This window comes from Saccopteryx leptura, chromosome 6 (assembly GCF_036850995.1).
Source record: "Saccopteryx leptura isolate mSacLep1 chromosome 6, mSacLep1_pri_phased_curated, whole genome shotgun sequence".
Lineage (NCBI taxonomy): Eukaryota > Metazoa > Chordata > Mammalia > Chiroptera > Emballonuridae > Saccopteryx > Saccopteryx leptura.
This window is the reverse complement of record NC_089508.1, coordinates 3,333,604-3,361,603: the sequence shown is the minus strand read 5'-3', so window position 1 is coordinate 3,361,603 and position 28,000 is coordinate 3,333,604. Positions and strand designations below refer to the sequence as shown.

The window sequence follows — 28,000 nt, the reverse complement described above, 5'->3', positions numbered from 1 at the left end:
AAAATGCCAATTAGGACCCAATAAATTAATTTTAATAGGTCTGACCTTAGTTTGAAAAACATTGTGGCCCTGGATGGTTGGCTCAGCGGTAGAATGTTGGCCTGGCGTGTGGAAGTCCTGGGTTCAATTCCTAGTCAAGGCACACAGGAGAAGTGCCCATCTGCTTCTCCATCTCACCCACTTCTCCCCCCACCCAGCCATGGCTTGATTAGTTCTAGGAAAAGTTGGCCCTTGGATGCTGAGGATGGCTCCATGACCTCTGCCTCAGGTGCTATAAAATAGCTCAGTTGCTGAGCAGCAGAGCGATGCCTCAGAAGGGCAGAGCATTGCCTCCTAGTGGGCTTGCTGGGTGGATCCTGGTCCGGGTGTACATGGAGTCTGTCTCTGCCTCCCCTCCTCTCACTGAATAAAAACAAAACAAAACAAGACATTGTTACTATAGCCTGACCAGCTGGTGGTTCAGTGGGTTGAGTGTCCGACTGGGACCTAGAGGACTCAAGTTTTTTGTTTTTTTTTTTTTTAATTTTATTCATTTTAGAGAGGAGAGAGAAAGGGGGAGAAAGAGACAGAGAGGGAGAGAGAGACAGAGAGAGAAGGTGGGGAGGAGCTGGAAGCATCAACTCCCATATGTGCCTTGAGCAGGCAATCCCAGGGTTTCGAACCGGCGACCTCAGCATTTCCAGGTCGACGCTTTATCCACTGCGCCATCACAGGTCAGGCGAGGACTCAGGTTTAAAACTCCGAGATCACTGGCTTGAGCACAGACCCATCTGGCTTGAGCACGGGCTCACCAGCTTGAGCGCAGGGTTGCTGGCTTGAGCATGAAATCATAGATATAACCCTGTGGTCTCTGGCTTGAGCCCAAAGGTCGCTGGCTTGAAGCCCAAGGTCGCTGGCTTGAGCAAGGGGTCATTTGCTCTGCTGTAGCCCCCTGACAGGGCACATATGAAAAAGCAATCAATGAACAACTAAAGTGCCACAATGAAGAATTGATGCTTTTCATCTCTTTTCTCCCTCCCTGTCTGTCCCTCTCTCTGAACCTCTCTCTGATTCTCTCTCTGTCTCTGTCAAAACAAAACAAAATATTGCTACTATATACAGGGTGGGACAAAAGTAGGCAACAGTTGTCAGTACACAAAATACAAGAGTTTATTCTTGTATTATTTCTTATTATTTTCCATGTGAACAACTGTAAACCTACTTTTGCCTCCCCTGTATGTATTCTATCTAGAAATAGATTGCTGGGTGTAGGGTATCCCTACCTCAGCTATATTATATACTGCCAGCGTTCTCTTTAGAGAAGTTGTAAATGTACATTCCCACCCGCAGTGTGAATGCTGTTTTATCTTTCTCCTGATGGGAATTGGTAATTTCCATATCCTTGTTAATTCCACTTATGTCCAAGTAGGTCTGGGTTTATTTTTTAAGTTTTTTTTTAATATATAACTTATAAAGTGATCACCCCTGAAAAATCGAGTACCCACTTGGCACCGTAGTCATTACAGTATTATTGACTGTGTGTCTGTGTTGGACTTGACATCGCCGTGACTGTTCCGTAACTGCCAATTTTTACTCCTTTGTTTTTTTAAAGTGAGTGGAGAGGAGATAATGAGATAGACTCCCGCATGCGCCCTGATCAGGATCCACCCAACAACCTTGTCTTGGGCCAGTGCTCATATCATCAACCAAGTTCTCTGTGCCTGAGGTTGACGCTTGGGCCAGCTGAGCCACTGGCTGCAGGAGGGGAAGAGGGGAGGGGAGGGGAGGAGAAGAGAAGCAGATGGTCACTTTTCATGTGTGCTCTGACCCAGGATGTCCGCATGCCGGGTCAACACTATTCACTGAGCCAACCGATCAGGGCCCAATTTTTATTTCTTAATCCTTCCCCTTTCTCACCCAGCCCGGCAACACCCTTCCCATTTGTCAGTTATCAGTTGTTCTCTATGTTTGTGAGGCTTTTCTCATTTTGTTTAGTTTGTGTACTAGACTCCACGTGAATAAGTGAAACCAGACGGCATTTGTCTCTCTCTGACTTATTCTACTGGGCATAATGCTCCCCGGGTTCAACTATGCTGTCACAAATGGTACGATTTCTTTTTCTTTCTTTTTTCTTTTTTTAATCGCTGAGTTAAATTCCATTGTGTGTATGTACTACCCCCTTTTTTTTTAATCCATCTGTGTATTGATGGACACCTGGGTTGCTTGTATATCTTGGCTGCTTTAAATGACGCTGCAGTGAACATAGGGCTGCACATATCTTTTCCGATTAGTGTTTTGGATTTCTTTGGATAAATACCCAAAAGTGGGATTGCTGGGTCATATTTGTTTGAATTTTTGTACGAGTTTATTTGAGCCAAACTGATGACATGTGCCAGGGAGCAAGATCTCAAATACTTTATCTATCTTTAATTATTTGAGGATCCTCCATACTGTTTCCATAATGGCTTTACCAATACGCAGTCCCAGCAGCAGTGCATGTTTTTTTACGGGTTGTAACACTTGGTAATCGACTTTTAAGCCAGGAGAACAGCTGCAGAGTTATCACCTGAAGCAGATAATCAGTATCCACCCAGAAACGAACGGTATTGCTTTTCACTGTATTTGTATTCTTCCATTTACACATAGCAGAGTGGACTAGTTTCTGATGTGCACAGCACATATGGGCTACAGAACAGTTCCTTCTCTTCAGAACGTTACTACTTCATGCAGCTCTTACCCTTCCTTCTACTTCTGACCCTGGAACACCGATCTCTTCCTTGTCCTTACAGGTCTCCTGTTCCTGAATGCCTGTGGAGTCATACAATATGTAACCTTTTGAGACTGGCTTTTTCACTGTGTGTAATAATTTTGAGATATGACTATGTTGTTTCATGTATCAATAGTTGGTTTATTTTGCTGTGTAGTGTTTATTCCAGGGTATGTATGCACCATAGTATTTACTCCTTGAGGGACATTTGTTCACCCCCAGCCCCCTCCTGTGCTCCCTCACCCCCTGTTCTTGGTGCTTGTGAATAAAGCTGCTGTGAGAAATGCATATAGGTTTTATTGTGAATGTATGTTAATTCTATAGGGCGTATACCCAAGAGTGGGATTATTGGGTCAGTCATTTAAATATAATTATATCTCTTTTTTTTTTTTTTTTACAGAGATAGAGAGAGAGAGTCAGAGAGAGGGATAGACAGGGACAGACAGACAGGAACGGAGAGATGAGAAGCATCAATCATTAGTTTTTCATTGCGGCACCTTAGTTGTTCATTGATTGCTTTCTCATATGTGCCTTGACCGCAGGCCTTCAGTATACTGAGTAACCCCTTGCTTGAGCCAGCGACCTTGGGTCCAAGCTGGTGAGCTTTTTGCTCAAACCAGATGAGCCCATGCTCAAGCTGGCGACCTCGGGGTCTCGAACCTGGGTCCTCGGCATCCCAATCCAATGCTCTATCCACTGTGCCACCGCTTGGTCAGGCTATAATTATATCTGTATAAAAGCTGTCATTTTCCTAAATGGCTTTATTGTTTTGTATTTATACCAACACTGTATGAGAGTTTTAGTTGCTCCTATTTTTGTCGGCACTTGGTATTACCAGTTTTTATTTTAGCTGCATAGGTGTACTGAGTACTGGTTTCTCCTCGTGGCTGTGGTCTGCGTCTCTGCTGGCTGGTGAGGTGAAGGTCTTTCCTGCGCTGACACACCACGTGTGCGTCCTCTTCAGTGAGCTGGTGATTCAAGGCTTTGTTCGTTCGCTTTTTTTTTCCAAATCTTTGCTCATTTTTTAAAAGCTGTTACTTTCTTTTTGAGTTTTTGAAGTTCTTTATTTTGAATACAAGTTCTTTTTTTTTTTCTTTTTTTTTTTTCTGTATTTTTCTGAAGCTGGAAACGGGAAGAGACAGTCAGACAGACTCCCGCATGCGCCCGACCGGGATCCACCCGGCATGCCCACCAGGGGGCGACGCTCTGCCCACCAGGGGGCGATGCTCTACCCCTCCAGGGCGTCGCTCTGTTGCAACCAGAGCCACTCTAGTACCTGGGGCAGAGGCCGAGGAGCCATCCCCAGCGCCTGGGCCATCTTTGCTCCAATGGAGCCTCGGCTGCGGGAGGGGAAGAGAGAGACAGAGAGGAAGGAGAGGGGGAGGGGTGGAGAAGCAGATGGGCGCTTCTCCTGTGTGCCCTGGCCGGGAATCGAACCCGGGACTTCTGCATGCCAGGCCGACGCTCTACCACTGAGCCAACCGGCCAGGGCCTGAATACAAGTTCTTTGTCAAGATATGTGACTTACAAATATGTTCTCACAGTCTATAGTTTCTATAGTTTCTCTTAACCATATTACATGCAGCCAGCTTTCTCTCTGAAGTAGTTGTAAATATCTTTCTGTAGAGCAAATGTTTCCAAGTTTTGATTAGCTCAATTCCCTATTTTTTACAAAATGTATTATATTGATTTTAGAGAGAGAGGAAGGGAGAGAGAGAGAAAGAGTAACAACAATCTGTTTCTGCATGTGCCCTGATAGGAAATCGAACTGGCAACCTTTACATATCGGGGTGATGCTCTGACCTACAGAGCTATCTGGCCAGGGCTCAATCACCATTTTTTAACTTTTTTCTTTGCAAGAGAGAGGGACAGACAGGGACAGACAGACAGGAAGGGAGAGAGATGAGAAGCAGCAACTCCTAGTTGCAGTACCTTAGTTGTTTATTGATTGCTTCCTCATGTGTGCCTTGACGGGAGGGGGGCTCCAGCCGAGCGAGTGACCCTGGGCTCAAGCCAGCAGCCATGTGCTCATGTCTATGATCCCATACTCAAGCCAGAGACCTTGGAGCTTCAAACCTGGGTCCTCCGTGTCCCAGACCCCACTGCTTGGTCAGGCCCATTTTCAAATTTTTATTATTTTTCTGAAGTTAGAAGCAGGGAGTCAGTCAGACAGACTTCCTCATGTGCCCGACTGGGATCCACCTGGCATGCCCACCAGGGAGCGATGCTCTGCCCATCAGGGGCATTGCTTCATTGCAACCAGAGCCATTCTAGCGCCTGAGGTGGAGGCCATGGAGCCGTCCTCAGCGCCCGGGCCAACTTTGCTCCAGTGGAGCCTTGGCTGCAGGAAGGGAAGAGAGAGACAGAGAGGAAGGAGAGGGGGAGGGGTGGAGAAGCAGATGGGCGCTTCTCCTGTGTGCCCTGGCCGGGAATCGAACCAGGACTTACACATGCCAGGCCGACACTCTACCACTGAGCCAGCCGGCCAGGGCCCCATTTTTAAATTTTTATAGATTACACTGTGGGTGTCCTATCCAAGAAATCTCTTCCTAATTCCAAGTTAGTAAAGATTTTCTTATGTTTTTTCTAAATGTTATATAGTTGTAGGTTTTATTTTTATATCTGAGATCTATTTTGAATTTTATAAGGTGTGAGGTACAAGTTAAAGGTCACTATTTTAAACATATAGAGATCCAATTATTAAAATATCCTTTGTTAAGAAGAGTATGTTTTCTGTATTGAATTGCTTTTGCACCTGTTATAAATCAATTGGCCCTATTTATATGGGTCTATATCTGGACTGTTCTGTTCCAGGGGTACGTGTGTCTCTCCTTTTGCCAATCCCACACTGTTTTGAGTAGTGTACCTTTATATATAGTAAGTCTTAAAATAGAGTGGTATGAGTCTTCCAATTTTGACCTGGCTATTCTGGCCCCATTTGACTTCCCCCTTTATCCTTTTATCTATTTATATCTGTATAGATGCATAGATTGTTGTTTTATTACAGTCATTTGTTTTGTGCTCTGATTGTCGCAGATCTGGCCAGTAGGAGAAAGATCCTGTCATTCTTTGAACACTTTCTTACCTTGTGGCATAACAAGATATTCCAGGGTCCTCTTACATATCTTCTCTTCTAACCCTGCAATCAGCCGTTTCTCCAAGGAGACCTAGTTTCTTTTACTCGTGATGGTATTTAGAAACCAAGATCTAGGAGCTAGATGTACTCAATTGTTGCTGGATTTTCATGCATCAAGGCCCTCTCAGTGGGCAGAGCTGGGAAATAAATGCATGTTTGTATGCATGCAAGCACTATACACACATCTATATTTCGGTTTCTGTTCAAGACTGATTTCATACTGGTACTACCAGTTTCTCTCCAGCACCACAGAAATCTATCTTTCTTTTTTTTTTCTTCTTTTTTCAATGTGAAGGAGAGACAGAGAGACAGACTCCCATGGGAACTCTGACTGGGATCCACCTAGCAACCCCTGTATGGGGCTGATACTCTGCCCACCTGGGACCATGCTTTGAAGTGAGCTATTTTTAGCGCCTGAGGCGGAGGCTTCACAGAGCCATCCTAAGCACCAGGGGCTGATAGACTCGAACCAGTCAAGCCATGGTGGGGGGGGGGGGTTGTGGAGAAGCAGATGGTCACTTCTTCTATGTGCCCTGACCAGGAATTGAACCTGAGACATCCACATGCCTGGCTGACGCTCTACCACTGAGCCAACTGGCCAGGGCCCCCACAGAAATCTTTCTAGCCCCTGTGTTTGCAACTTCTTTACTCAGGATAGATGTTTTGAGATTTATTCATGTTGTGTGCTTATTAAATAGTTCATTCCTTTTTCTTTCCTTTTTTTCTGTATTTTTCTGAAGTGAGAAGCAGGGAGGCAAAGAGACAGACTCCCACATGCACCCCACGGGGATCCACCCTTCAAGCCCCCAGGGGCGATGCTCTACCCATCTGGGGTGTTGTTCTGCTGCAACAGGAGCCATTCTCGCACCTGAGGCGGAGGCCATGGAGCCGTTTTCAGCACCTGGGCCAACTTTGCTCCAGTGGAGCCTTGGCTGCAGGAGGGAAAGAGAGAGACAGAGAGGAAGGAGAGGGGGAAGGGTGGAGAAACAGATGGGCGCTTCTCTTGTGTGCCCTGGCCGGGAATCGAACCCGGGACATCTACATGCCGACTGATGCTCCACTGCAGAACCAACCAGCCAGGGCCAATAGTTCATTCCTATTAATTACTGAGTTTTATTTCATAGAATGGTGTAAAGCCAGGAGGCACGGCCAGGGCCACATCAGAGCAGCCTTCTGGCCTATGCAGGTTCGCATTGGATTCGGACAGTCGGTAAAGAAACGACGGAGCCACAAACTGGTGGGCCATAGTCTTTAATCCTAGCTTGCACCCGGCGGGCAAGTAAAAATACACACTGGGCTCCAAAACCCAGTCATATTCAGTGCTCACAAAGCCACTGACTTATCCGAGTTTCCTAGAATCAAAGGTTTCTAGCTCACCAGACTTATTCACCTCTGTTCCCCATCTCCTTCCTTATCCCAGATACAAACTCTACACAAACTGGCATCTCACTCAGCACTCCACCATCTTGGCTGCTTCTCTTGGCCTCCTCCACGTGGCCTTTCTCTGCTCTCCTCTGCTCTCTCTTCTAATGATAATCTCAGGAACCAAGAGCGCAAGCTCCCGTTCTACCCCTATTTTATAGTGTAGATTCAAAACCCTTAATCCAATATACAAAATAGGGAAGTCTCTAATACAAAGTCACTTCTCTGAGGCATGATTGGATTGTACCACCCTACATCAAAAAGGGTAGGAAAGGCTTAATCCCAAAACCAAGCCCCAGGCTACAAGGATTCTGCCTGCCTTTAGCCCACCCCAACACACATTAATATCACCTGGGCGACGGCCTCCTCGTGTCATCTCTAACAAAGTGAGCATAATACATTTTATCTGCCCAACAAATGGATATATACCACATATTAGGAAATTGCCAGACTTTCTCCCCAAAGTGATAATACCATTTTACATTACCACCAGCAGTGTATGAGAGTTCCAGTTCCTCCACATTATTGTCAAACTTTGATATTTTCAGTGTTTTAAATTTTATACTTTTGTAATAGGTAAGTTGTGATATCTTACATGATTTTAATTTGTGATCCAAATTAAGGTATTTAGGTCTTGGCTGATGGCTCAATGGATAGATCATTGGCCTGGTATATGGACATCCGGATTTGATTCTTGGTCAGGGGACATAGGAGAAGTGTCCCATCTGCTTCTCTTCCCTCCCTCTCCCCCTATTCTTCCTCTTCTCCCAAAACCAGTGGCTTGATTGGTTCAAGCATGGCCCTGGGCGCTGAGGATATCTAGATTGGTCTGAGCATGTCAGCCTCAGGTGCTAAAAATAACTCTGTACTCAGAGCATCAACTCAAGATGGCATTACTGGGTGGATCCTGGCCAGGGTAGGTGTGGGAGTCAGTTTCACTATCTCCCCTCCTCTCAATTAAAAAAAAGATTTTAAAATAATTTAATTTTTAAAATTAACGTTGATGTACAATACTATATTAGTTTTAGATGTAACAACATAGTAGTCAGACATTTATATAACTTACAAAGTGGTCACCCCACCCCAATAAGTCTAGTACCTACCTGGCATCATAGTTATTACAGTATTATTATTATTATTTTTTACAGAGACAGAGAGTCAGAGAGAGGGATAGATAGGGATAGACAGGAATGGAGAGAGATGAGAAGCATCAATCTTCAGTTTTTTCTTGTGACACCTTCGTTTTTCATTGATTGCTTTCTCATATGTGCCTTGACCGTGGGCCTTCAGCAGACTGAGTAACCCCTTGCTCAAGCCAGGGACCTTGGGTCCAATCTGGTGAGCTTTGCTCAAACCAAGTGAGCCCGCGCTCAAGCTGGCGACCTCGGGGTCTCGAACCTGGGTCCTCTGCATCCCAGTTCGACGCTCTATCCACTGCGCCAACCGCCTGGTCAGGCTATTACAGTATTATTGACTCTACTCCCTATGCTGTACTTCACATCCCTGTGACTGGTTTTATAACTGGCAATTTGTACTTCCTAATTACTTCCCCTTTTTACACAGTCCCCCAAACCCCCTTTCCATGTTGCAACTATCAAAATAGTCTTATGAGTCTGTTTCTGCTGTTACTTTATTTTGTTTTTTAAATTCTACATATAAGCGAAATCATGTGGCATTTGTCTTTCTCTGCCTCACTTTGTTTAGCATAATACCCTCTGGGTTCATCCATTTTGTTTTAAATGGTGACATTTCCTTTTTTACGGCACTTGTAAATCTCTCAGCCTGTTGTTTTGTATCACAGATTTTTAAGAATTTGAGTGCACTTTAGAAATTTCCTTCCTAGTTTTAAATCTTTTTAATGATTATTCTTTAATAAAGTTGTCAAAAGAATCTTTGGATTCCTATTGTCAAGTTTCCAAAAAGTTGCTCTGCAGAGAAGGCTGAAGGTATCCTAAGCACACATGAAGGATTTATATTTTAAAAGAATCTCTGAGCAATTTGCCACGTGTAGCCTCCCTTTTGGATGTTCCGTGTCTGAAAGTAGAGCGTCACAGTGTACTGTGCTTCAACCCTGGGACACCGTGGCCGTTTTGAGTTTGGTCCTGGTTATCTCCTTCTAGCTAACTGACCTAGGTAGTGTCTTCATCTAGCAATATGAGAATAGTAATCATACCTACCTCCTACCTGTTTGTAAAATGAAGAATAGTAAAGTAGGAAGACTGAGAAGTGGAAATGTTTGCACAGACACCAGAGCCTCCTTTCACTCCGTCACCCAGGGCAGGGCAGGGGCGGGATCCACTGGGGCGATTTCGTTAAAGTGGGTGGTGTCATCACGTGCTGAGCTGAGATTAGAATACCAGAGCGGTGGTGTTGATCATTTATTCATATGTCTGTTAAATTACAATAAGAATTTTCCTCTCTGTTTCTCCCAAGCCAAATTAGCAAAACGCAGTCAGGAACGAGACAATCTTGGCATGCTGGTCTGGTCACCGAATCAGAATCTATCAGAAGCGAAACGTAAGTTTTAGAGCATGTTTATTTCTCACCATCTTACTTAATGCAAAGTTTAAATTAAGCATTGTCACTAAAAGTCCCTGCATATATTATGGCTCTCTTATATTTTTTAAATAAGTGATTTTAAGAGTTTGAAAGTGTGTATTTCTTTACTGTGGCCTGTCATGATGATTGAAAGATTTCTGACCTGCGTTTTCACAGTCTGTTTTTTTCAAAATGCTGTACAAGCTGCTACTGAAGTAACTAGGGGAAAGGCTTCGGGAGCAAGGAAATGACAATGCAGCGTGTAACTCCTCAGCTGGGAATTTATAGGTTTATAAAGACGAAGAATTGATCAGAGTTTTAATTTGAAAGATTACAAAGGTCAAATGTGTGTTATTGGAATGGGCATCGTGATACAAAACTTCAGCCTAACTAGAAGTAAAACTCTGGAATCTCTTTGTTTCATGTGTTTAAAACTTTATTAGAATGGCCTGACCAGGCGGTGGCGCAGTGGATTGAGCGTCAAACTGGGATGCAGAGGACCCAGGTTCGAAACTCCCAGGTTGCCAGCTTGAGCGCGGGCTCATCTGGCTTGAGCAGTTGGTCTGCTGTCGCCACCCCAGCCCTTCCCCGGTCAAGGCACATGTGAGAAAGCAGTCAGTGAACAACTAAGGAGCTGCAACGAAGAATTGATGCTTCTCATCTCCCTTCCTTCCTTCCTTCCTTCCGTCCGTCTGTCTTGTTCTGTCTCTCTTCCTTGCGAGCGCATGTGCAGTAAAAAAATAATAATAAAATTATTAGAATGAATATTCTGAGCTACCTTGGAGTTGTTTGTGGGGGGCGGGTAGGGATCCTACGTTGTATTTTTTAAGAGTTTGCTGCTTTCGCTTTTCTGTCCCCTCTGCTTAAATGATTCCATTCAAGAATAATTTTTTATCTGATGTATTACTGTAGTCTTTGTCATTTTCAATTTCAAAGTTTTTATTTTCTTTATAATTTTAAAGAGAAGAAAAACTAAATTTCCTTTTGAGAAATTTTTAGTGGTGGTCTGTAGATGGAATTAATGGGAATATGAATTTGGAAATTACATGCAGGGTTTTTTGTTGTATGTCTCTTTTTCTGGGGGGAAAACATTGGATTTTCAAAAGTTTCTTTGATAAGGCCCTGGCCGGTTGGCTCAGTGGTAGAGCGTTGGCCTGGCGTGCAGAAGTCCTGGGTTCGATTCCCGGCCAGGGCACACAGGAGAAGCGTCCATCTGCTTCTCCACCCCTCCCCCTCTCCTTCCTCTCTGTCTCTCTCTTCCCCTCCGGCAGCCAAGGCTCCATTGGAGCAAGGATGGCCCGGGCGCTGGGGATGGCTCCTTGGCCTCTGCTCCAGGCGCTAGAGTGGCTCTTGTCGTGGCAGAGCGACGCCCCAGAGGGGCAGAGCATCGCCCCCTGGTGGGCGTGCCGGGTGGATCCCGGTTGGGCGCATGCAGGAGTCTGTCTGACTGTCTCTCCTCGTTTCCAGCTTCAGAAAAATACAAAAAAAAAAAAAAAAAAGTTTCTTTGACAAAAAAAATAGATTAGTATTCAGTGCTCTACATGGACTCACCAGCTTGAACACAGGGTTGCTGGCTTGAGAATGGGAACATAGACATGATCCCAAAGGTCACTGGCCTGACCTTAAAGGTCACTGGCTTGAGCAAGGGGACACTGGCTTGGCTGGAGTCCCCGGGTTATAGCCACCTATGAGAAGCAATCAGTGAACAACTAAAGTGCCACAACTATGAGTTGAGCTTCTCATCTCTCTCCCTTCCTTCCTGTCTCTCTCTCTTTCTCAAAAAGAAACAAAACAAACAAAAGAAATCAATGCTCTAAAACACGGCAGGGCTTTTAGAAAGTAGTTATGAGGGTTAAATGTTTGTCAGAACACTGTTGAATTGTGAGTAGGGGACTGGAATTTTTAGGCCTTGATTAGGATTTTCCACATTATGTTTTGCAGCATCAAAATAGGTGTTAACAGATTACTGCCAAGTAAGTGTGATGACGATGCATATTAAATCTCCTCCTCCTGTGCAGTCAGCATTCGTGATAGCATGTTAAGATGCGGAGAGCTCCTACGGTGCAGAAGCGTGTTTAATTTTGACCAAGAAGGATCCTTTTTTGGTACAGTTTGCTCCATGGAACAAGGAAAATTCAACTACTCTTTAGTAGTGCTAAATTTAGCAGTAATAATCTCAGTATAATCTGATTTTAAGAGTACCTTAGTTTTGCCTCCATGAAGCTGCTGCTTGCTTAATTTTATAGATCAGCGCAGGAGTGTGTTGGCATTTCTGTGCCCTGACTGTGCCAGAGAGGACCTTTGACGTATTCCCCGCCCCCTTTGAGTGTTTGCAGAAACTTACAAAAGCAGTCTATTCTGTTTTTGAACAGTTTTTTCAAACAGAGAGCTGAAAATCTGCCCAACTGTAAAGCTCTGCTTTCCTGGATTCTGCTAAATAAGTCTGCTCTGTACGCGCATGTCTGAGATGTAGTCATTTTACCTCCTTTGCTGTCCCAGTGTGAGACCTGCCGAAGGCTTATCAGATGGCTCAGTTTTGGGGTCTCTGTTCATCTTGTTGCCCTCCTGTATGTATTGCAGTTGGTCACAATGGCCATCTTAAATTATGGTGCCCAGAACTGAACATTAAGAATAATGAGCATTGTACTAAAATGCTTTCCGTGCTTGCTCCTACATTAGTCTTCACAAGAACCCAAGAGGAAGTTTTTGTCCTGATTTTATAGGTGGCATTCCATGATTCAAAGCGGATTGTGAAACTAACACAAGACAGTGAGTGGTGGAGCTGGTGCGGGTTGAGACTCTGCGCCTTGGTCGTGTTCCAGACGCGTCTCTCTCTCTCTCTCTCTCTCTCTCTCTCTCTCTCTCTCTCTCTCTCTCTCGGGTTGAGCTCATGAAGTCTCAGCCCCTACGTTCCAGCCACAGTTCTGTTACTGTAGCTCGAGCCTGTACTAGCGCCTCCTGCTGTTGTAGTACCTGTTGGCATCTTTGGAGTCAGAATTTAATTTTCGTATTTTATTTTTTCTAGAACTAGAAGAAAAGAGTAGAATATGAAAAGTTAATAGATTTTTAAACAATAGTGTTGCCTAAAGTAAATTTGTAGTTTTAATGTAAGCCCTGGTTAAAACCTTAAAAACCCATCTAAAACTATATATTATTGAAAGTTCAGAAGATGCAGAAAAATATAAAGAAATACTTCACTTATTATTCCATTATCTAGAGATAGCTGTTAAATATTTTGGGATTTTTTTTTTGAATGCTGTCTCTCTCCTCTGTACATATTTCTATAAGTGAGATGATGGCATTTCTATATATGTAGGTGTGTACAGTAAGCCTTAACACCATGGATAGGTTCTTGGAAACTGTGACTTTAAGCAAACAGCTTAGTTTAAGGAAACGAGTTGTACCTTAGGCTAATTGATATAAACAAGAATTAAGTTCTAACAGCCTATTTCTGGTCAAGAAACGTCACCAAACTTCTGACTGAAGACCCAGTACATTTCTAATATTACACATCGAAATAAGTGGGAGCTATACAGATTTCTAAGAATGATGGTAAAAGCCAGATAATGATTTACCAATATTAAATATCCTCATGACCCCAGTTGGGGTCCCAGGTGTCTGGATTCTCTGCTGGCTGCTCAGGGTCCAAGATGGGACCACCCTGGGTGCCCTTCCATTGCAGGTGGACTCACACCCACACCCACATGCCCACCCACACTGGGACAGTGTAGACATGCCTTTCGCTCCCGGGCACGGTGCTGGGATGCAGGAGGAAACCGGAGAAAACCCAGGCAGACACGGGGCACTGGCACACTCCGCGGACCTGGCGCTGGCCAGGAATCGATCATTGCCCGGCCCCCCATCAACATTCTAACAAAGCGACGTTATCCCAGGACATTGACCTAAGCATTTCCCATGTTGTTAAAACCTCTTGCTCACATTTTAGTAACTGCAATATTCTATCATATGGGTATATTAGTGTATTTGACCATTCACCTATTGAGTAGCTAGGTTGCTTCTAATTTGTTGCTTTTGTAAAAGAAATCTATAGTGAAAAATGGAACCATAGAACTCTGTCCTCAATCTTATTTTTGTTGTTTCCATTGTGTTTGTAATATTTGCTTAGGATATACCCTTAGGAGTGGAGCTGGGGGCTGACAGGGATTGGTCCACCTGCTCCAGTGTGAGTGTGGTTCCTGTCAGCAGGTGCCAATTGTGGAGCTTTGGGACTCATACTCCTTGACTGGTAGTCTAATCATAGGCTTTAAACTGTAATTATAGTGTTAATGTAAACATGCACAGAATTTGTTCTCTGCCATCTGTCATTTCCTCAGTATATAGGCAAAAAAGAAGTGCTTTCTACTTGCCTTTCTTTGTCATTTTGGATGCGAAAATGTTGGTTGTCCAATGTTGATTCTGACTCTGTGTAGAAATAGGAGATTGGGAGCACGCAGAGATTTCTCAATAATTTTCCCGATGTATAAGGGTGTCTGTCAGTCCCTGGCTTTTCCTGTGTTTGTTTCTTCTCAAGTAGTTCAGAGTTCTACCCCTTAGAGTTACTGCAAGTTTAGAAAATTACTTTGTGGTTGTAAAAGTAAATGCTGTGTAATTTCAAACAATCCAGAATGTGTAATGCAGACAGTTAAAGCCCTCTTAATTGTCACTTTTTACAAAGAGAGATGCTTTTTCTAATGTTTTTATATGTAATGAATATTTTAAAAAATTGATCACAAACTATGAGCTGTTTAGCAGCTTGCTCTTGTCAGTGTATGTGGGACTTGGCTCTGTCTGGATGTATTCATAGTTGCCTAGTATGTTGCAAGTAGGGTTGTAGCATCATCCAGTCATTTATTTATTTTATTTATTTATTTATTTATGTATATATTTTTTTCTGAAGCTGGAAACAGGGAGAGACAGTCAGACAGACTCCCGCATGCGCCCGACCGGGATCCACCCGGCACTCCCACCATGGGGCGACGCTCTGCCCACCAGGGGGCGATGCTCTGTCCCTCCGGGGCGTCGCTCTGTTGCGACCAGAGCCACTCCAGCACCTGGGGCAGAGGCCAAGGAGCCATCCCCAGCGCCCAGGCCATCTTTGCTCCAATGGAGCCTCGCTGCGGGAGGGGAAGAGAGAGACAGAGAGGAAGGAGAGGGGGAGGGGTGGAGAAGCAGATGGGTGCTTCTCCTGTGTGCCCTAGCTGGGAATCGAACCCGGGACTTATGCACGCCAGGCCGACGCTTTACCACTGAGCCAACCGGCCAGGGCCCAGTCATTTATTTTTTTAAAAGCAAAATTCCCTTTTGGTTTGGGATTTGAAATCTTTCAGTTTTTATTTTTTAAAACTGTAGTGAACATTCTTATTTCTTTCCAAAAGCCCACTAGTTCTAGGGCAAGGGGCAAATATTTTTTATTTTCTTCTTTTTTAAAAGATAGATTTAACTTTTAGAGCAGTTTGAAGTTCACAGTCAAATTGAGCAGAAGGTACAGAGATTCCCGTATTCCCTTGTCCCCCCCCCCCCCCACACACACACACACAGCCTGCCCCACTGTAGCCATTCCTCACCAGAGGTACATTCATCATAATCAGTGAACTGGTGTTGATATGTCATTATCACCCAAAGGATATTTATGACATTAGGGTTCACTCTTGTGTTGTACGCTCTGTAAGGATTTTTTTAAATAAGCTTTTAGTTAGCCAGCTGACAACATATTCTGGGGAGCAAGATCTCAAATGCTCCCCTGTAAGTTTTGGCACGTGTGTACGGCATGTCCCCACTACTGTAGTGTCATACGGAGTTCTCTGTGCCCTGCCTGTGCAGCCCTCCCGCCCTGGCTCCTGGTGGCCACTGGTCTTTTAACTGTCTCCGTGATTTTGCCTTTCCCAGAATGTGAGAAAGTTGGAATCACACTGTATGCAGCCTTTTCCCATCGGCTTCTTTGACTTAGTAATAATGTACATTGGGGTCTTCCATGTCTTTTCGTGTTTTTTATATAGCTCATTTTCTTTCTAATGTTGAATAGCATTCCACTGCCTGGATGTACTACAGTTTACCTATTCATCAATGGTCAGACATCTTGGTTGCTTCCAAGTTTTGGGCAAATATGAATAAAACTGCTGTAAATATCTGTGTGCAGGTTTTTATGCAGACATATTTTTAACTCCTTTGGATAGACACCTAGGAGCAGGCTTGCTGGGCCGTGCGCTGAGAGCACACGCAGTCCTGTAGGAAGCTGCAGAGCTGTCCTGTGCAGTGCCCCACGGCGCGCCTTCCCACCAGCAGGGAAGGGGTTTCTGTTGTTCCACGCCCCCACCAGCGTGTGGGGTTAGTGCTTTAGATTTTGGCCACTCTAATAGGTGTAAAGCTTACTTTCTTTTAAACTAAAAAATAATGCATACACACTGAATAAAATAGTGAAAAATATTCTACATCTCTTAAGTTTAAACTGTTATGTTAATTTTCTGGGTGTCAGTTTCTGTAAACATATGTTGGGTTTTTTTGTTCTGTTGTTTTGGGTGTTTTTGGTCACATAATATGGGTGTTTCATAGTTTAAGATGCTCCTGAGGACATCATTGAAATGGGGTTGATAGGTCAGATGGTATATACATTTAAATTTTATCGCTTTTTCCATGTTTCACCTAAGAGTTATATGGGTGTGCCTATTTCCCAAAACCTCCCTAGCACTGAGTGTATTAATTTTTTTCTTTAGAAATGTGTTAAAATTATTTTTCATTGTAAAATACACACAAGATAAAATTTACCATCTTAACTTTTTTATTTTTTGAGGAGAGACAAACAGACAGGATCAGACAGGAAGAGGGGAGATGAGAAGCATCAACTTGTTGCAGCACTTTAGTTGTTCATTGATTGCTTCTCATGCGTGCCTTGACCGGGGGGGCTCCAGCTGAGCCAGTGACCCCTTGCTCAGGCCAGCGACCATGGGGTCATGTCTGTGACCCCGCACTCAAGCCAGATGAGCCCCTGCTCAAGCTGGTGACCTCATAGTTTCGAACCAGGGTCCTCAGTGTCCCAGTCTTATGCTCTGTCTGCTGCACCACCGCCTGGTCAGGCCATCTTAACCATTTTTTAAGAGGACTGTTCACTGTTATTAAGTACATTCATATTGTACTTCTGAACAACAACCTACCCCTGCCCCTCTCTCCAGCCCTGGCAACCACCATTCCAGTTTTTGATTCCATTTGACTACTCGAGGTGCCTCATATAAGTGGATTCATACAGTGTTTGTTTTTGTGGTTAGCGTAATTTCCTCAAGGTTATCCACACTGTAACACGTCACAGTTTCCTCCACTTTTCTTGGAAAATAATGTCCCATTACATGGATAGGCCACGTTTGGTCTGTCACTCATTTGTTGGTGGGCACTCGGATTGTTTCTACCTTTTGGGTGCTGTGAATAGTGCTCCTCTGAATGTAGATGTGCATATATCTTTTTGAGACCCGTTTTCAGTTCTTTTGGGTGGACACCCAGATGTGGAACTGCTGGATGTGGTCATTCTGTTTTCTTCATTTATGGGCCCACCGCTCAGGTCTCCCCGCGGCTGCTCCGTGTTACGTTCCTCCTGACTGAGCTCGAGGGCTCTGCTGCCCCGTCCTGGTCAGCACTGTTTCCTGGGCTGGGCTGGGCTGCTGGTCGCTGTCCTGACGTGTGTGAGGAGGCAGCTCACTGTGTGGCATATTCACTTCCTTACCACTTTGTTGAACTGATAGGGCTTTCATTGATTTTTACAAAGTAAAATCATTTACTTTTCTCAGTGTTCCTGGCTCATATTTACTCTTCTAGGTGAACCTTAGAGTCATGGCCTCAGGTTTTCTCCAGAATTGTCTCAATGAGGATTACCTTGAATTCGAGTGAGAGTTGGTTTGATTGGCATTTCCGGCGAGCAGCTTCGTGTGCCTTACAGCGCAGCAGGAGTGAGGGGCTCGGGAAGATTCTAGTCTGATGCAGAAAGAGGGAGAGAGTGAACGTGTGGACAAGTAATTCAGACGCATTCCCTCTCATCCAGCTCTTGCTTTTCAGATGTGACATGCCAAGTTCAGTCTAATGCTGAGGGTCCCACAGCTACTTAGTTGCCCAGTTTTGGCTAGATTTCTGGTCTACAGACGGTTATGATTACACACATCTGCCTTCATGTCCTGCTTCATTAAATAAGCTGTAATTAAATACTGATATGACATTAGTCACTTCGGGCTGTGTCCAAGGTACAACCTGTGGCATATGCCTAGAAAATGTGCTTTGTAGTAGAAAGGCATTTCATATAGAGGAAATGTAATTAATTTCAAGTCACATAAATCAGAAAAATAGGATGTGTAGATAGTACACTAAGTGATTGTGGGAAGTTCCTTGAAACACTGCCGAGAGATTGAGGGATGGCGGAGTGGGTGAAGCGTGCGTCGTGTGCAGTCTGGAGGTCGGACAGTGAGAGAAACTAAGAAGTGTTCACTCACTGGAGGAGACAGTTGATTCTTGCATTATTTCAGCATCAAGCATCTCCTGTGGACTTGGTGCTCTGATGCTCCCCTCCTGGGCAGAACTGAGGAAACCATCGGAAACAAGTGGACATCTGGGTAGAATATTGAGGAACGAAGGAGTCCACTGCCCAGACAAGAGGCACGAGTTCATTCTAGACAGAAGGGAGGTCAGCACGTGCCTCTGTGCGGGCGGGCAGGTGTGGGGAGAGGGGGGAGTGTTCTACTTTGGAGACCTGCCTGGCTGTGACACACGGTGTCACTGGAGAAGTGAGAAGCGGAGAAACTGGAAAGGCCGGCAGACATCTGAAAGGGATGAGGATTTTTGAGGGATTTTTAGCCAGAAACAAAATAGTATACATTAGCAAGCTCTTGAAGCCTTGTGGTTTCTAGCAGAGCAGGGACTGGGGAATGAGGCTTGCCTGTAACTGAGCCACGGTGCGTTCCTGGTGGGAGAGTCTGACGCCCTTATGAGGCCAGTGTGGCTACAGCAGCCCTGTCACAAGTGTCTGACCTTGCTACCTACAGAGTTGGTAGGGCGAGGGGGTGGTCCAGGTGGCCTTAGCCTGCTGTGAGAGCAGGACAGTCTCTGTCTGGGTGCATCGACACTGTCCGATCATAGATTCCACACACTTGCATTGGGACCCCCCTAGGCACTGTGTCTCTGTGGATTGATGACACCGCCCTGTTGGTTCTGCTTTCTGGTTCCTGTTGTGGTGTGTGCAGCTGCCGTTCTGCGTGGATGCTCTGTGCGCCCACTTGGGTGCTCCCTCTTCAACCCACATGGTCTGCACCCTAGATGCGCACCTTGCTCGCTCCCACCTCATAGCTTTGCGTAGGCTTCTCCATGCTGCTCTGGGTGCAGTATGGTGTACCCCCTCTTTATTTCTTTTTAACTTACTGATTTTAGAGAGATTGGGAGGAGGCAGCATTCATTTGTGTTCCACTTAGTAGTGCATTCATCGGTCGTTTCCCATATGTGCCCTGCCTGGGGATGGAACCTGCAACCCTGTTGTTTTGGGACCATGCTTAACCAGCTGAGCTAACTGGCCGGGGCTGGTGTGTTTCTGACATTTCCCTCTGTTCCCTACACTCACACATAGGCCTGCCCAAGGTCTGGAACTTTGTGTAGAGAAGCAGTTGAAGGTTAGCAAAACAAGGACTCTCAAAAGGTTTTTTTTTTACTACATAATTTTGTCTTCTTTGAAATGTATGAAGAATTAGGCCAGCTCTTATTCTTCTTAATCTGGTTCATTTTACTGTTTTAAGGAAAACAAAAAAGTTTGCCAAGCAAGTGTGGCTGACTAGTATGAAACTGTGATCTGGGAGAATTCTTAGAAGGGGCTCGACAAAAGAGAATAGGTTTGGAAAGGGGGTAATCTGAGGATTTTTTATTGTTTGATTCTTTTTAAGGGAGGGTTTGGAAGAGGTGAGTTGGCCATGGAGAGGAAGCCAGTGTGCCAGGCCTGCCCACTGTGACAGTGCTCTGAGGAAGTACAGGCCCTGGAGGGGGCGCCAGTGTGCCAGGCCTGCCCACTGTGACAGTGCTCTGAGGAAGCACAGGCCCTGGAGGGGGCACCAGTGTGCCAGGCCTGCCCACTGTGACAGTGCTCTGAGGAAGCACAGGCCCTGGAGGGGGCACCAGTGTGCCAGGCCTGCCCACTGTGACAGTGCTCTGAGGAAGTACAGGCCCTGGAGGGGGCGCCAGTGTGCCAGGCCTGCCCACTGTGACAGTGCTCTGAGGATGGAGGGGGGGCCAGTGTGCCAGGCCTGCCCACTGTGACAGTGCTCTGAGGATGGAGGGGGGGGCCAGTGTGCCAGGCCTGCCCACTGTGACAGTGCTCTGAGGAAGTACAGGCCCTGGCCGCAGCTGCAGTTGCCTTAGGTGGAGACATTAGCAAGGTGACTTCTGGCTGTTGGAAAGCAGTGAAACAGGTGATCTCTCTCGTTTACTTATGTATCATGTATTCTATATAATCAGTGCTTTATTTAAGTGTTTAATTGCATTTTGTTTTTATTTTATTAAAACACGGAGAAACTGGCCTTGGCCAGGGCACTCAGTAGATAGCGCGTTATCCCACTGCCGAGGTCATGGGTTCAGTCCCTGTTTAGGGCACATATGAGAAGCAACCAATGAGTGCTCAACTAAATGAAACGAGTTGATGCTTCTCTCTCTCTCTCCCTTTCTCTCTTTCTCTGTCTCCTGCCCTCCCCCCAAATCAGTGTAAAAATTTTTTTTTAATTAAAATTTTAAAAATGGGAAACTGGTACAATGGTAAGAAGCACTGGTCTCTTTGAAACTAAAGGTGGAACTCATAGCTATGCCAGTGACAATCAAACCGGATTTTTTTTAAGCTGGCTATTAACTGTAAAGAAAAAAATGAACACAGTTAACATCCTTGACATAGAATTTAAAATTGTGTTAGAAACCAAAGTCAAATTAGAGATTTTTTTTTACATGGGGGGGGCAGGGAGGGAGGGACAGGCAGGGACAGACAGACAGGAAAGGGGAGAGATGAGAAGCATCAACTTGTAGTTGCAGCACCTTAGTTGTTCATTGATTGCTTTCTCATATGTGTCTTGACCATGGGCTCCAGCTGTGACAGTGACCCCTTGCTCAAGCCAGTGACCATGAGTTCGTGTCAGAGATCCCATGCACGAGCCAGCGACGTTGGGGTTTTAACCTGGGTCCTCAGTGTCCCAGGCCAGCGCTCGAGCCACTGCCCCACTACCTGTCAGGTCAGATTAGAGAATTTTTTAATTGTATTTATTTATTTAGATTTTATTTATTGATTTTTAGAGAGAATAGGGAGAGAGAGAGAAAGAGAAGGGGTTCCACTCCTATATGTGCCTTGACCGGGCAAGCCCAGGATTTTGAACCAGCAACCTCAGTGTTCCAGGCTGATGCTTTATCCACTGCGCCACCACAGGGCAGGCACATTAGAGATTTTAAGATAACTGTAGCTTCCTTGGAATGAAAACCCTCCTTAGACCTGCAGCACACACAAAATTTGTTTCTGTGTTAGCACATTTGAGTCAGCACACATTTTCACAATGTATTGTGTGTGAAAGTTTGTAGCTATGTAGTAAATTTTTATATAAATATCTAGTGAATTTCAAGAATCTCTACTCAAAATATTCCAATGGCTTTTCAGTCCACTATAAAGTCAAAAGACTTGACCATTGGCCACACATCCCAGAGTGTTTGACCTGAATTCATCCAAACCATGCTTCCTTGAGCCTTTTTCTGAAATATTCTATGCCCGAATGCCCACAGAGCTCCCTCCCAGTTACTCCTGGTCATTAAGTGCCACTATCAGAGAGGCCTTCTGACCACACTGTGAGAGACGGCTGCTGCCTACTCCCTGGGCCAGGGCGCTGGCTCTGCGTGTGTCTCTGTCCACTGTGCTGAAGCCCCGTGAGTGAGGGGCTGGGTGGGTTCGGTCAGTTCTTTGTCAGTGCTCTGGGGCACGCGGTGGCTGTACCATTACACTCATCCAGCAAGTGAGAACATGACGATGGTGTGGACACCCCGCATGGAGAGCCGTGTCTTGGCTCTCTCTGTCTCACAACCTGGGTCATTTAGAATCCTTGAACATTTCTTTCCTGCCACTCACCGTGTGATAACTAGTCATTTCCTCAGTAAATGTTTGAGAGGTTACCTGTGTGCCTGGCACTGCAGGAATGGAAGAATGAGCATCTGAGTCCCTGCCAGTGTAGCTTTCAGTCTGATGGAAAACCGCTGCAGCAGAGGGTGGGTTCACTGACTCAAGGCGAGCAGAGTGCGCTAAAATTCTCACCTGCTAGTTCTGTGCAAGTTAGGTGTGGGATAAGCTAACACAGGCTCTGGTTTTCAGCTTTCTATGAATAAATGAATAAAATGCTTGAAGCTTGTGACTAAAATGATATTCTTTAGCCTGTGAAAAGTATTTTTGTTTTCTTTTAAGTGCCCTAGAGTTAGCTAAAATGTGCAAACTCACTAGAAAAGATATAGCTAAATTTACACACTGTAATGGAAGTCCTCCATTAAAATCAAGGATTACTTTACTTTTTAATTGTGTCAGTGAGCCTTATCTTGATCTTTTTGAAAATGTTTATCGTAATTTATCCTCTCTGTTCTCATGGACGGTTGTTTCATTTTTTTACTGTTACAGCTATTACTACTGGGATGTTCTTTGACCTGTTTCTTGTTACTCCATCCAGAATGTAGATATGCAGCTCAAAGAGATGAGTACCAGAGTTTTTTCCAAACTGGTTTACACTGCTACCAGTAAAGTGCAGAATTTATGTGTTCCATGTTCTCTGCAGTAATTGAGACTGTTGGACCTCTACATTTTAGACAACCCGACGAGTATAACATTGTTTCTCCTACCAGGAGAGTTTGCTGCTTTTGTTAGGTATGATAATGGCATGTGGTTCTTTAAAAAATATGTTGGCTTTTTTTTTTTTTTTTTTTTTTTTAATTTTAGCGAGAGAGACAGAGGGACAGACAGGCAGGAAGGAAGGGGGGGAGAGATGAGAAGCATCAGTTCCGCATTGAGGCACCTTAGTTGTTCATTGATTGCTTTCTCATGTGTGTCTTGAACAGGGGGCTGCAGCAGAGTGAGTGACCCCTTCCTTGCACAAGCCAGTGACCTTGGGCTCAAGCCAGCAACTGTGTCCCTGTTCTTGGCCATTTATATGTTTTTCATTTTTTCCTACTATAAATAACACAGGAGTTAGCTAGGATTTATAGTGTTCTTTCCAGTAGACAAGAGGCTTTCCTTGATTCTTCAGCTTGTGTTTCCCAGTTCAGTACATTCATAGTTCCTTTTCTCTGGCACTTATGACCTTTGGAATTAACTATTTGTGTAATTAATGAGCCAAACTTTGAGTATAATGAAGGTGGAGACTTTATTTTTTATTTACTTTTTTTATTTTTCTGAAGTTGGAAACGGGAGGCAGTCAGACAGACTCCTGCATGCGCCCAACCAGGATCCACCCGGCCATGCCCACCTGGGGTGATGCTCTGCCCATCTGGGGCGTCGCTTTGTTGTGACCAGAGCCATTCTAGCGCTTGAGGCAGAGGCCATGGAGCCATCCTCAGTGCCCGGGCCAACTTTGCTCCAGTGGAGCCTCGGCTGCGGGAGGGGAAGAGAGAGACAGAGAGGAAGGAGAGGGGGAGGGGTGGAGAAGCAGATGGGTGCGTCTCCTGTGTGCCCTGGCCAGGAATCGAACCCGGGACTCCTACACGCCAGGCCGATGCTCTACCACTGAGCCAACCAGCCAGACTTTTTTTTTTAAGATTTTATTTATTGATTTGAAAGAGAGAGAGAGAGAGAGAGAGAAAGGTGGGAGAGGAGTGGGAAGCATCAGCTGGTAGCAGTTGCTTCTGGTCTGTGCCTTGACCTGGGAAGCCTGGGGCTTAGAGGCGACCTCAGTGTTCCTGGTCAACGCTATGCCCACTGTGCTGCCACAGGCCAGGCAGAGATTGTCGGTGTTAATTAACCACAGCTATACCAGCAGCATTGGACACACAGTGGGTCTGAAAGATGTATCAGCAGAGACTAATTAAATGTACAACATTAGTTTGTTACCAAGCATCAGTCTCCTGCAGCCTACTTTGAAAGCTCAGGTTTCTTTACTGAATGAAGAACTCCCCCACCCTCCAAAGTTAAGCACTGAAGACAGCAGGATTTACAATGGGTAACGTGCCCTCCCAACAAACATGCCCTCTGGGATTTCACTGCGCCACCCGGCAGGTCAGCTGAAGAAACTGGGGCCCACAGGGGGAAGAGATTTGAGTAAGGTTTTGGTGGGCAGAACCTGTCGCATCCCGTGCACTTCCTGTAGCCTGGCCTCCCTTGGCTGCTCATTTAGGACTCCCACTTCCCGTGCCTTGTGTGCAGACGGACTGTGCTGAGGGAAGCACAGCCTGTTTGTCTATATAGGTTGGAAGAGGCAGGGTTAAAGGGCAAATGCCCCTTGAAGCGGGGTTTGTTTACAAGTTACAGAGTCACTGGGACTTGCAGGAACCCATTGCTGACCATCTCCTTCCTCCCCTGCTTGGCACCCCTCAGCAGGAGGTGGGCTTGAAGTTGGTAGTTTAAAAAAAGAGCCTCTTTAGTCACTGAGAGGAAATTATTTGTATGACTGAAATTCACAACTTGCAAGGTCACAAACCTCAATGCACATTTCTTCTTGTTTATGTGGTTTTGATACTGTCATAATCTTTCAATACCAAAACCTTAATGAAAAAATATGCTTATTGCGTGCTGGCCAGTTTCCTCAGTGGATAGAGCATCAGCCCAGCGTGTGGACATCATCCTGGGTTCGATCCCCAGTCAGGGCACACGGTGTTTCAGCTGCTCTGCTACATTGTGAAGCATTGGAGTAGGATATCTGAAAATTAAAATTTTTTTTAAAATTTTATTTCCTGATTTTACAGAGAGGAGGGAGGTGGTGAGTAAGGGGTGGTGAGTAAGAAATATCAACTCAGGTACTTTACTTTAGTTGTTTGTTTGTTGCTTGTCATATGTGCCTTGACCAGATAAGCCCAGGGTTTCAAACTGCCAGCCTCGGTGTTCCAGGTTGACACTCAAAAAATAAGAAGTGACCATCTGCTTCTCTTCCCCTCCCTCTCCCCTTTCTCTCCCTCCTCCTCTCGCAGCCACTGGCTTAGTGGGGTTGAATGTCGGCTCCAAGTGCCGAGGATACTCGGTTGTTCCAAGCATTGGCCTCAAGTGCTAAGAATAGCTCAGCCTGGTTGATTCAAGCTGCAGCCCCAGACGGGTTGCCGGTGGATCCTGTTTGGGGTGCACGCAGGAGCCTGTCTCTCTCTCACCTTCCTCTCACTTAAATAAAAATGTTGTTGAGCCTGACCAGGCAGTGGCACAGTGGATGAATAGATCATCGAACTGGGATGTAGAGGACCCAGGTTCGACACCCCGAGGTCGCCAGCTTGAGCGCGGGCTCATCTGGTTTGAGCAAAAGCTCACCAGCTTGGACCCAAGGTCGCTGGCTTGAGCAAGGGGTTACTCGGTCTGCTGAAGGCCCACGGTCAAGGCACATATGAGAAAGCAATCAATGAACAACAAAGGTGTCGCAGCGAAAAACTGATGATTGATGCTTCTCATCTCTCTCTGTTCCTGTCTGTTCCTATCTATCCCTCTCTCTCTGTCTCTGTAAAAAAAAAAAAAAAAAAAAAAAAAAATTGCTGTTGAGATGATTTTTATCACATTAAAATGGGAATGTTATCAAACCCATGCTCTTTATACATTAATATGCTCTAATTCACTGATTCTCAGAGCTGGATCATCATAATCCCCTGGAGGCATGATAACAAATCAGCCCTGGCCAGGTAGCTCAGTTGGTTAGAGCATCATCCCAATACACCGCAGTCACAGGTTTGATCCACTGTCAGGGCACAACCAATGAGTGCATAAGGAAGTGGAACAACAAATCAGTGTTTCTCTCACCCCCTTCCTGTCTCAAATCCATCAATAAAAACAAAAACAAACCAAAACCACCTAGAGTGCAGTTGATTCTTTCCTTGATCGAGGTATGTTCATTTTCTGAAAATTAACCAAGCTAGTTGGCAGCTGGGAAGCTGGGGAGACCCTGGCTGGCGTTGGATCTCATTTCTTCCCAGCCCTTCTACTCACCCCGAAGGCCCTCAATAAAATGGTTTGACCCCCACCCCACCCCCAGAATTCACCAGGCTGTGTTCATCTGTGTGTGCTTTTCTCTATGCATGTCATACTTCATAAAAACTGTACACACGTACAGAGTATATGTATACGTCCATGCGCATGTGTACATACCACACGTGCTTGTATGCACACACACACAATGCAAGCCAGGGTTTTGAAGAAGCGGGTAAGATGCCCATCAGTCAGGGCTGAGAACCAGAGGGAGCATAGCTCCAATAGCACTCAAGTCTTTGGCTGGGTAACTCGCTGAACTAGTTCTAGGGTTCTAAACTGCACCTCTAGTTGAATCTTTTTTTTCTTTTCTTTTTGAGAAGAGGAGGGGGAAGCGGGAAGCATCTACTTGTAGTAGTTGCTTCCTGTATGTTCCTTGACCTGGCAAGCCTGGGGATTTGAACCCGTGACCTCAGCATTCCAGGTCCATGCGTTATCCACTGCGCCACCACAGGTCAGGTCTCTAGTTGAATCTTACAAGTGTTTATAAAGGGATTAGTTTTGATAGTATTTTACATTTGTGTGTTTCAACTGCTCTGCTACATTGTGAAGAATTGGAGTAGGATATCTGAAAAAATTTTTTTTAGTTTTTTATTTCCTGATTTTTTTTTTTTTTTTTTTTTTACTTTTTTTTTACAGAGGCAGAGCTAGACAGGGACAGACAGAAACGGAGAGAGATGAGAAGCATCAATCATTCGTTTTTCATTGCGCGTTGCGACTTCTTAGTTGTTCATTGATTGCTTTCTCATATGTGCCTTGACCGCGGGCCTTCAGCAGACCGAGTAACCCCTTGCTGGAGCCAGCGACCTTGGGTCCAAGCTGGTGAGCTTTTTTGCTCAAGCCAGATGAGCCCGCACTCAAGCTGGCGACCTCGGGGTCTCGAACCTGGGTCCTTCCGCATCCCAGTCTGACGCTCTATCCACTGCGCCACCACCTGGTCAGGCTATTTCCTGATTTTACAGAGAGGAGGGAGGTGGTGAATAAGGGGTGGTGAGTAAGGGGTGGTGAGTGAGAAGTATCAACTCAAGTGCTTTACTTTAGTTGTTTGATTCTTTTTTTTTAATTTTTATTTATTTATTTATTCATTTTAGGAGAGGAGAGAGAGAGAAAGAGAGAGAGAGAGAGAAAAGGGAGGAGCAGGAAGCATCAACTCCCATATGTGCCTTGACCAGGCAAGCCAGGGTTTTGAACCGGCAACCTCAGTGTTTCCAGGTTGACGCTTTATCCACTGCGCCACCACAGGTCTACTTTAGTTGTTTGTTTGTTGCTTGTCATATGTGCCTTGCTTGACCATAAGCCCAGAGTTTCGAACTGCCAGCCTCGGTGTTCCAGGTTGACACTCAATCCTTGTGAGACCACAGGCTGTGCAGCTCTCCCTCTCGTTTATAGGTGAGGCGGTGGCGTCAGCTAGCAGGGTCCTACATGGGTTCTTTTTGCAGCAGTCAGCTGTGATGTTGAGGCCAAATCAGCAGTGCCAAGCTTTCCCTGCCCCCCTCTCTCTTTTTTATTTTTTATTTTATTTTTTTTACAGAGACAGAGAGAGACTCAGAGAGAGGGATAGACAGGGACAGACAGACAGGAACGGAGAGAGATGAGAAGCATCAATCATTAGTTTTTCATTGCGCGTTGCAACACCTTAGTTGTTCATTGATTGCTTTCTTATATGTGCCTTGACCGTGGGCCTTCAGCAGACCGAGTAACCCCTTGCTGGAGCCAGCGACCTTGGGTCCAAGCTGGTGGGCTTTTGCTCAAACCAGATGAGCCCGCGCTCAAGCTGGTGACCTCGGGGTCTCGAACCTGGGTCCTCTGCATCCCAGTCCGACGCTCTATTCACTGCGCCACTGCCTGGTCAGGTCCCCCCCCCCCTCTTTTAATGTCAGGGAAACCTTGCCTTTAGTTAAGGGAAACGCAGACCCTATTTTAGCATGGTTCCTTTGTTAGCTCCTATTGTACAAAGCAGAACATATACGAGAGCAACAGAATCATTCTG

At 45.3% G+C, this 28,000-nt stretch overlaps 1 protein-coding gene across 1 annotated transcript in view; it reads left to right on the top strand.

Moving 5' to 3' along the window:
* Nucleotides 1–28,000, top strand: part of RCOR1 (REST corepressor 1) — a 127,761-nt gene that overhangs the window by 66,543 nt on the left and 33,218 nt on the right. Inside the window, exon 3 of the mRNA XM_066343948.1 lies at nt 9,738–9,821. Within this exon, the coding sequence (XP_066200045.1) occupies nt 9,738–9,821 (84 nt within the window). The remainder of the gene's footprint in view (nt 1–9,737; nt 9,822–28,000) is intronic.